General features: G+C 37.4%; 1 protein-coding gene across 1 annotated transcript in view; it reads left to right on the top strand.

The window, feature by feature from the left end:
• SYCP2L (synaptonemal complex protein 2 like) overlaps positions 1-10,768 on the top strand; it is an 80,237-nt gene that overhangs the window by 22,425 nt on the left and 47,044 nt on the right. The window contains 3 exon segments of the mRNA XM_015567798.1: positions 1,328-1,420; positions 1,518-1,578; positions 9,106-9,248. Of these exon segments, the coding sequence (XP_015423284.1) occupies positions 1,328-1,420; positions 1,518-1,578; positions 9,106-9,248 (297 nt within the window).

Genomic DNA, 10,768 nt, shown 5'->3' with positions numbered 1-10,768 from the left:
TGGGTGGGGCGGGGTCTCAGGGAATCACCAGGTCAGAGTAAATAGAAATGTCTGCCAGTCAGCCCTGCACCAGGGAGATCCCAGCACAGGAATAATGACCTCTGGGAGTACCTCCGTCTGGAAGAAAGCCTCCCATGAGTTACTGCAGACAGTCCAGTTTCTCCCCGTATGTGTTTGGGTCCCCCAGAGCCTCCCCCGGCACTGGAGCTCAGAGGGAGTGGGAGCTTGTAAATTCAGTTCATGGTGCTGGTCTTTTAAGAGGAGCAGCTGGGTCTCTAGCAGCCTGTGTGTCACTCAGCCCCAATCCACACTGGTTTTTACAGTTCGTAGTTCTTATTGCCCCTAGGGACTTATTTCCCCAGCTCTGAGACCCTGGCTGGGGGTCTGGTGTGGGGCTGGGACCCCTCGCTCCTCCGTGCAGCCTCTGCAGAGGCAATCTCCCCCCAGATTATAAAAGCGGCACACCCAGGTGCCGGACCAGCCCGTTCTGGGCCTCCGTACCTCCTACCAGTCTCAGTGTGGTTTCTTCTTCTCTCATTGTAGTACTTCCACTCAGCTAGCTTTCCCATGGTTCTGGATGATAGTTGTAATTTTGTTCTGTATTTTAGTTGTAATTTTGATGTGGTTGTAGGAGTCAGCAAGTACAGGCATTTACCTATGCTGCCATCTTGGTTCTCCTGTTGACTCTTTTTACTATAAGCATATATTTACTTTATGATAACTAAAATGAAGATAATTTGAAATCTTTAGGTCCTAGCTCTATTCTAATACGGTAGGGCCTTGACTTATGGGTCCCGACTAACGAGTTTTTTGAGATACCAGCTGTCTCTCAGCTGGTTTTTTGCATTGAGTTGATAGAGTAATTTGAGGTAACGAGCTCCTTAACGAGCTTGGTCTTGAAACAAATTAAACTTGTAAGTCAAGGCCCCAGTGTAGATGGTAAGTAGAGAGTGAATAACCACTTATATTTGATCACAGTACTTCCTTTGATAGAAGTTTCCATCCATATGCAGTGTGAATTGTTACTGTTTAGACATAGAATGGTTATCTCTGTGATTTCACCAGGAAAAAAAGTTTGTGTGGACAGAATCCTCTGACACATTTGAACATATATTAAATAGTTAAGGATAGTGGTGTTTTTTTCCATAAATAGTTTAGTTGTATAAAATTGTGACCTTTTGTTTGCAGAAATGAGTAAGGCAATAAAGAGATACCCTGTAAATATTAGGATGGTATTAAGCACTTCTGTTTTTAATGGAAATTTTTTCATTTGACCCTTTGACATGGTACTGATGTGTATAATTTATGCTGAAATTATATCTTACAGATGAGAAAGCCAGCAGATGAAAAATTAGAGAAATTTTGGATTGATTTCAACCTAGGAAGTCAGAGTGTAACTTTTTATATAGAGAGTACAGAGGTAATCACGTTTGATTTCTATTTAAACTTAAGCGCTTAGAGATTGCTCTATGTATGTGTTATATGCTCATGAATTTCACGTATTTTTTCCCCCTAAGAGTGCTCTGTGGGACTCCGTAAGACTTTTGAAGGAAGCAGTGATTAATTTCAGCATAATAGGTAAGATGATAAACTATCAGAGTATTATTTCTGTTTATAGTTGCAGTATGTGTTTAGTTAATTACAGAGCAGATTTAGTGCCTTGGGGTGGAAGTGTAGTGGAAGGAGCACTGTGCTTAGGACCAGGATGCAAGGGAATGGAACTGGTGACTTCTTTGCTTTGTGACTTTGGGGTTCAATTACTTGCCTGATTTTCTCATTGTAGAAATGGTTTAGTTTTTTAAAAAATTAAAAATTAAATTACGATGTGATCTAGCAATATCACTTCCGGGTATATATCTGGGAGAATTGAACACAGGACTTGAAGAGATATTTATACACCCCGGTTCATTGTAGCATTGTTCTCAATAGCCAAGAGGTAGAAACAGCCTAAGTGCCTATCAGTGGATAAATAAACAAAATGGGGTGTATACATACAGTGGAATATTATTCAGCTTGGAAAGGAAAGAAACTCTGACAACATGGATGAACCTTGAGGACATTTTGCTAAGTGAAATAAGCTAGTCACAAAAGGACAAATACTGTATGATTCTACTTATATGAGGCATCAAATTGGTAGAGGTAGTAGAATGGTGGTTATCAGGATCTGTGGGGAGGGGAAATGGGGACTTGTTTAATGTGGACAGTTTCAGATTTACAAAATGAAAATGTTCTGGAAAATCTGTTTTACAACAATATATACTAACTGAACTATACACTTAAACATGGTAAGTGTTATTTTTTGTACCATAATTTTAAAAAAATGGCTGTAGTACCTGTCCTTCCCTTTCCACAGATTTATGGTAATTATCAATGAGTTTATGTGGGTATGTGCCACCTCTGTCTAAATAGCATCCCTCAGACCCCCCTTAAACTCGATCATTCACCTTCCTTCTCAGATTGGTAGACAGGAATGAGGGACATAAAATTAGGAGTGATGCTTTTCTGGATATCTGCAGTAACCTTAGTCCAGTTAGGCATTTCAACTCTAATCATACTTAAACATCTATCAGGGTTCCCAAATTGGGTCTTTAAAAATAAAGGGATTTTGGGGGGTCCTAGTTGGTTTGGCTCTGTGAATAGAGCTTCGGCCTGCAGACTGAAGGGTCCCGGGGTTGATTCTGGTCAAGGGCACATGCCTGGGTTCTGGGCTTGATCTCTAGTAGGGGGCGTGCAGGAGGCAGCCAATTGGTGATTCTCATTATTGATTTTTTTTTCTCTCTCTCCCTTCCTCTCTGAAATTAAAAAAATATTTTTAAAAAGGGATGTTGGGGTGTGGAGGAGGTAGAAGTTGGCAAAGGGGGATAATTGGGGACAAAAAGAGACTTGACTTTGGGTGGTGAGCACACAGTGCAGTGTGCAGATGATGTTTTGAGTTGTACACTTGAAGCTTGTAGTTTATTTTTTTTTAATATGTTTTTATTGATTTCAGAGAGAGAAAGGGAGGAGAAAGAGATAGAAACATCAGAGAGAATCATCCAGCTGCCTCCTGCACGACCCCCACTGGGGATTGAGCCTACAACCTGGGCATGTGCCCTGACCAGGAATCCAACTGTGATCTCCTGGTTCATGGGTCAACCACTCAACCACTGAGCCACACCGGCTGGGCCTGTATAGTTTTATTAACCAATGTCAGCTAACTTCATTGTTCTATTAAACAATAATTTTTGAAAAGATGAAATCATGAGCCTCATACAAATATTAAATGAATGTGAGTTGAAGATTTTATTTAATTCATGAATTAATGAGGAAATTAATGAGATGTAATAGCCAGTTCAAAGGAGAATTTAAAATCATACATATGTAAGTAATGCTGAAATGAACATACAAAGAGATTTAAGACTAGGCAAATTATTCCACAGATAGAATTAATTTGAATTTTCTAGAGATGAGAATCATTATCATTATTATTATGATCAGTTTTCCACAACTCACAGATTTGTAGAATAGCTCAAAGACAATGAAAAGCTCAGTTAACCCAAAAGGGATTTGAGAGAGGCACCCAGAAACTTTTTGGCCCATTTCAAAATGTTTCACAGTTTTCTGTATTAGTTCTTTTCAGTGCTTGTGAGAATTTCTTCTAATGTGCAGGGATTTTTACTTTCTCCTGTTGGATACTATTAGGAAAAAAGGGAAATTTTAGGATAAGGATAGACGAGGCAGTAAAGCAAATGGCAGAAGAGGAGGAGAGACTTTTCCAGTGAAGCCGTGGGAGAAAGAAGTGAAAAGTGAAGAGAAGGGAGCCTAGATTTTGGAATTACAGGTATATTACTTGACATCTGAGGAGCCTGGAATTGGAAGAACAAAGAGAGTATGGAAAACTGCACACTCATAACACTTCTGACACCAAATACATAGTTTTTTTTCCCCTCACATTAAGCAATTCTGATGCTACCTACCTGGAGTTAGTACAGACCTCACACCTTGAGGGCTCAGTCCCATAAGATTTCCCCTACTAATCATAAGTCCCAGTATTACCAGAGAGCCACCCGAGTCAAAGATGGCTCTCTCCTCCTCAGTTTTTATTACACTCACAAGAAAGAATTCAGATGAGTGACAGAAAGCAATATTGAAATAAAGCAAGGGGATTTATTAAGAATACACTTGGCAACCCTAGCTGGTTTGGCTCAGTGGATAGAGCATCGGCCTGCAGACCAAAGGGTCCCAGGTTCAATTCCAGTCAAGGGCATATACCTTGGTTGCGAGCTCCGCCCTGGCCCAGGCCCTGGTTGGGGTGTGTGCAGGAGGCAACTAATTGATGTGTTTCTCTCACATTGATGTTTCTCTCTGTCTTTCTCTCTCTCTTCCACTCTCTAAAAATCAATGGCAAAATATCCAGGGGTGGGACAACAACAACAAAAAAGAATACACATGGCATAAGGCACAAGCAGGCAACTCAGCTAATCTGAGTGCCCCACTTGGTGGGGGTTCAAGGGTTTTATACTCCCTCCCCCCCATATGTTTCAAGGTTCTCCTATCAGATAGACTAGATTTCAAGGTTCCCCTTTTACATTGTTGCAGCTTTCCTCAGAATTTATGAGAACATCTGGCCATGTTGTCTTCACAAGTCCCAAGAGGGCTGACTTCTTTGTTCAGTGGGTGAGATAAACTCCCCCTTTTCATTCCTTTCCCTCCTCCTGCCCTGACAGCTATTTATCCTGCCTGACATTCCCCTCTCAAGTAATACCATCCAAATGCTTTTGGATTTTTGTTATTTGTCTCCAAGACTTCATCTGGCCTTGGGTTTAGCTGGCACAAATGGCATTAATTGGGTCTGTGTCCTCTGTTTTCCCAGGCCAGGGTGATTCAAGCTATGTATTCTCTGGTTAAGGAATTGCTCTCAAGTGTCCTTAGTTGGGGAAGATAAGATCTTGCAGTTCAGAAGCTGGCTGCAAGCTGCCCAAAGTGTTTGGTCTTGTTTAATTTTGTTGTCTCAGTTTCCCCATTCCACTGGCCCAGGGATTTCCCTAGCTTCTTACTATGCTGGCACACCAGATGGCCACCTGTCAACTTCTGACCAATTTGCTACAAATCGTGGGTTCTCACAACTTCCTCGGGTTTGATAATTTGCTATATTGGCTCACAGAACTCAGGGAAGCACTTATTTAAATTACAAGTTTATTATAAAGAATACAATCAAGGATACAGATGAAGAACCGGGTAAAGAGGCACATAGGGCGGGATTGAGAAGTATCCTGAGCATAGGTGCTCCTGTCCCTGAGAAATTGGGTTGCTCTACCCTCCTGATCCAAGAAGGTGTTAACCTGAAAGCTCTTTAAGCCCCTACTTTAGGAATTTTTATGGAAGCTTTATCACAAAGGCACGATAGATTATTAACTCAATCTCTGGCCCCTTTCCCCTTCCTGGAGGTTGAGGAGTGGGGTCTGAAAGTTCCAAACCTCACATGGTGACTTAGTCTTTCTGGGATGGCCACCATCCTGCTACTCTAGGAGCCACCAGTCACCTCATTACACACAAAAGACACTCTTCACTCCAGGGATTCTAAGGGTCTTAGCTCTTGTGTTAGTAATAGGGGTCAGAGACCAAATATTAGAAGAAAAGATGCTTCTAGCGAATTACAAAGATTTTTAGGAGCCCTGTGTCAGGAGTCTGGGCAGAGGCCAAATATATAGTTCTTATTGTGTCACAGATGAGAAGAGCTAGAGTTACACAATCACAGAATTGGAAAGATAGGATGCATTAGTTGGGAGTATCACCTACCTGTAGGAAATAGAAGGGGTTTATAAATAACTTACTAGAAATGTGAATTAAGTATAATCATAAATATAAATTAAGAATAACTTAATTTATGTTGTCATTACCTATTACTGTTAATTTCAGATATATAAAATATTGTTGATGTTTACTCTAAGTCATTATTTTGGAAGGACTTCCATGGATTTTCTGACTGTGGTAGCCCTAACATTGTTTTTCTTAGTTTAAGTTCCGAACTCCAAACCTTGCTACTGTAATGGTTTTCAGGAACTAACTTGCCAAGTTAATATTCTATACTTCACTAATATATCACATTTCCGTGAGACTCCATAATTTACAAAGTGCCTCACAGTGTTTGAAGGAGGTAGGTATTATTTTCTATTTTTATTTTTTTTAAATATATTTTTATTGATTTCAAAGAGGAAGGGAGAGGGAGAGAGAGTTTCATAGAAAGATCAATGATGAGAGAGAATCATTGACGGGCTGCCTCCTGCATTCCCCCCCTCACCCCCCACTGGGGTTTGAGCCCACAACTTGGGCATGTGCTCTTGACCGGAACCGAGCTCAGGACCTTCAGCCCGCAGGCTGGTGCTCTATCCACTGAGCCAAACCAGCTAGGGCTGTTTTCTATTTTTATAGCCAAGGAAACTAAAGATTGTTTAGCAAACTCTCCAAGCAACACCTTAGTTTTATATGCAACTTCTTGCTAAGCAGTTGGCAATGCTTTAGTAGTACATTGAGTGCTTGGTGCAGCCCTGAGATAATTTCTTCTGAATCTTGTATGCCCTTGTATGTTTGCATTGAGCTCTACATCCCAAATAGCTGTTTATATTTTTAGATAAAGTTTGAATTACTTTTGTTGCAGTGTTTCATAGACTTTTCCTGTAGTGACTAGATGTCCAGTAAGATTGGTGTTTGGGGGGATTGCTGAGGTTGTCTCTATGCCAACATTGTCCTATAGAAACACAGTATGAGCCACATATTTAATATTAAATTTTCACATAGCCACAAAGAAGTTATTTTAATAATATACATTTAACTAAATATATCCAAAATATTAACATTTAAACATGTAATTAAAATGAAAAATTGATGAGATATTTTACTTTCTTTTTTTTTTTTGTACTAAGTCTTCACAAATTGATGTGTATTTTATGCTTATGGTGCACTTTGATTTGTACTAGCCATATTATAAGTACTCAGTACCCATAAATCTAGGTGTGTCTCATTCTTTTTTCCTCTTTCTGTCCTCATCAATTTATGACTGTTAGCTTTGCCTATTCTTTCAGAGACTTTCCTCTTTTCTCTCCTGCTGCTTCCAACTCAGCATGTACTTACTATGGCTTATTCTTGGACTCTCCTTGAATTATTAGCCAGTAATTTTCAACCTTCTTTCATTTCATGGAAATGAACTAAACTAATTACTAAAATTCTGCAGCATACACAAAAACACATGATATTTTTTGTTGATTCAATAAAAAATAGGTATAATTTTGACTGATTAATAAAAAAAACCAACCTCATAGTAATTACCTATAATTTTTGTTCCAAAGTGGTTTTTAAAAAAATCAGGTGCCTATACTTGTATATAAGGATTTTTTGTACCAAGAATTAACCAATTAGATGCAACCTTATTATTCTAGGTGACCAATAAGATGCAAATCTTTTATATGATCTATATAAAAGACAGGGCATTCACACTGGACAGCTATTGTTGTGTTGGCTGTTGTCATTTCCTTATTTGACGATCTAAGGGAAAATAAGTCAGTATCTCTGACTAAATAGTCAGGTATTGCATGTTTTAAAAATTCTTGTAGCACACCCTTTGAAAATCGCTGCTCTAAGCTATTTTCTGTTCTAAATCAATTACTATTTGTCAGTAAAGGGCTGGTGTCCTGGAAGGGGGCCCTCACGGAGACTGTTGTCTAAGAAACAGGCCTGTCTCTATGATGTTTCCGTTTCTCCTTTTTAAGTGGAGGCTATTGAAAGGAAGGTAGATTATTCCACTTCACACATTGCAAACAGTGACATTGAATTTGAATTTTAGAAATAAGTGGGATCTGGGAGAGAGAAAGAATGAGAATGAATGTTGTGCTTAATATATTGGGAAGTTAAATACCTGTTGTATAGGATAGCTTTGTATTCACAAAATGCTCTTTGAAAAATGATTTCAGTACATAAGGATATTTCCATTGCTATGCTGCTAAGATTAGTTACTTTCTATTTCTGTCATATTAACCACTTCATCATTTGTGTCTATAAACACACATGTGAATCTAAAAAAAAAAACTTCTAAATAAATTTTAAAAAATTATTTAAACTTGGTTGCTTTATTTTGCACTTTTAAAATTCACAAAGCTTCACAATATCTGTGTTTGATCATCAAGGTTTTATAAGACAATGAAAATTTTATCGCATCAACTGGGCATACTCAAAAAACAATGGATAATTTACAAACAAATTTTTTTAATGAAGAACATTTTTCAAAATGCATACTGGTACACATGTGAATTAATCTATCCTAAAATTAGACTTTAAAGTAAAAAAAAAAACAACTAAAAAAAACACCACAGACAGATTTAACACTGACAAGCCTACCAGAATAATGCTGGTGGCAAGCTATAAACAGCTTTAATGTTGAGTGTAATTTGGGGGTAGCAGGAAGAAAATATTATATGTTTAATCTGCATTTAAATGCATCAGTGAGTAAAAATTCTATAATTTAATGAAGTGAACAACAATTTAAAAAAGTGAACAACTCTTTTGCCTACAGGTTAGTTTCTCAGGTTTGTTTGCTTTTAACTGTGAAATTTTGACTAAAGAAAATGGATCCTAGAACTAGAATCCTTAAGGAAAAGAAAAACATGGGGGTGCAGGAGAAACAAAATCAATACTTTAATCTTTCTAACGTGGTTGTAACAAACAAAATCATTGTTCATATTAAGAAAGAATATCAGAGATGATATAGGGCAGTGGTTGGCAAACTCATTAGTCAACAGAGCCAAATATCAACAGTACAACGATTGAAATTTCTTTTGAGAGCCAAATTTTTTAAACTTAAACTATATAGGTAGGTACATTGTTATTAACTTAATTAGGGTACTCCTGAGGCTTAGGAAGAGCCACATGTGGCTCACAAGCCGCAGTTTGCCGACCACAGATATAGGGGGTTGAGTTTTGGCTTATGTAACTTCTAAAAATATGATTTCTTTTCAACTACTCATTGCAGAAAAATCTGGATTGTTGACAAATATCTCAGTGTACTTATTTAAAATTATAAAATACAAACTTTCAATGTATTGATATACATTGGTGTATTTTATTTTTTGCTAGAAACTGAAAAGAAAAAGATGTTCATCATTTACTTGAAGCCTATTAATATTGGAAACAAGGAAGTGAGGAAAGTAGAAATTCATTTTGATTTGCAATTCAACATATCACAAGCTTCCGTTAAAGCTTTAGGAGAAGACAAACAGGTGGCAGGTTTAATTCTCTTTAATTATTTGACTGTGTTTTAGTATGTTTTCATGTCTCTTAAATTTCCATGTTGGTTTTTTTTTTAAATTGAAATATAATCGACATAATATTATACAGTCATGTGTTGCATAATAATTTTTCAGTCAGTGACAGACTACATAGATGAAGGTGGTCCCATAAGATTATAATGGAGTTGAAAAATTCCTATCACCTAGTGACAGCATAGCACTCATAACATCATCATAGTTCAATGCATTTGTAATGATGTTGATGTAAACAAACCTACAGCCAGTTGCATAAAAGTATAGAACATAATCCTTGATAATGATAATAAACAACATTATTGATTTATAAATTTACTATATTTTTTTGTCATAGAGTATTCTTTCTCTTTATTAAGCAAAAAGTTTGCTGTTAAACAGTATGCTGCGTTACACATTGGCAGCAGCCTCATACATCTGAGGCTTATTGTGTCTTTTGCTTGAATCATTTCATGTTGTATTTGTTTTAATCTCATGTTTTATACAGTAACATGCTATACAGGATTGTAGCCTAAGAACAATAGACTCTATAATATAGCATAGGTGTGTAGTAGGGTATACCATCTAGGTTTGTGTAAGTGCACTCAATGATGTTCGCATAACAAAGACATCACCTGATAATGTATTTCTCAGAACATATCCCCCATCATTAGTGGTGCATGACTGTATTAGTTTCAGGTGTACAACATAATGATTCAGCATTTGAATATATAGCAAAATGACCACAACAAGTCTAGTTAACAGTTGTTGCCATAAAGATTTTTTTTCTTGTGAGGAGAACTTTTAATTTACTTTCTTAGTAATTTTCAAATACGTAGTTTTTGTCTATTTCTCCTTTAGGTTTGTTAATATTTGTTTTATATAGGAAGGTTCCTATGTTAGGTGCATAAATATTTTTAAATATTGTGTTGTAATATTGTGTTGTAGGATTGATCCCTTTATCATTATATAATGACCTTCTTTTTTTTTATTAAATCTTTATTGTTCAGATTATTACAGGTGTTCCTCTTTTTTCCCCCCAATAGCTCCCCTCCACCCAGTCCCCACCCCACCCTCTGCCCTTACCCTGCCCACTGTTCTCATCCATAGGTGTACGATTTTTGTTTAGTCCCTTCCTGCACCCCCAAACCCCTTCCCTCCCAAGAATTGTCAGTCCACTCCCTTTCCATGCCCCTGGTTCTATTATATTCACCAGTTTACTCTGTTCATCAGATTTTTTATTCACTTGATTTTTAGATTCACTTGTTGATAGATATGTATTTGCTGTTCATAATTTTTATCTTTACCTTTTTCTTCTTCTTCCTCTTCTTAAAGAATACCTTTCAGTATTTCATGTAATACTGGTTTGGTGGTGAAGAACTTCTTTACCTTTTTCTTGTCTGTGAAGCTCTGTATCTGAACTTCAATTCTAAATGATAGCTTTGCTGGGTAGATCTTGGTTGTAGATCCTTGCTATTCATCACTGAGTATTTCTTATC

This window comes from Myotis davidii, unplaced genomic scaffold (assembly GCF_000327345.1).
Source record: "Myotis davidii unplaced genomic scaffold, ASM32734v1 scaffold62, whole genome shotgun sequence".
Classification (NCBI taxonomy): Eukaryota; Metazoa; Chordata; class Mammalia; order Chiroptera; family Vespertilionidae; genus Myotis; species Myotis davidii.
This window is presented reverse-complemented; position numbering and strand designations above follow the sequence as displayed.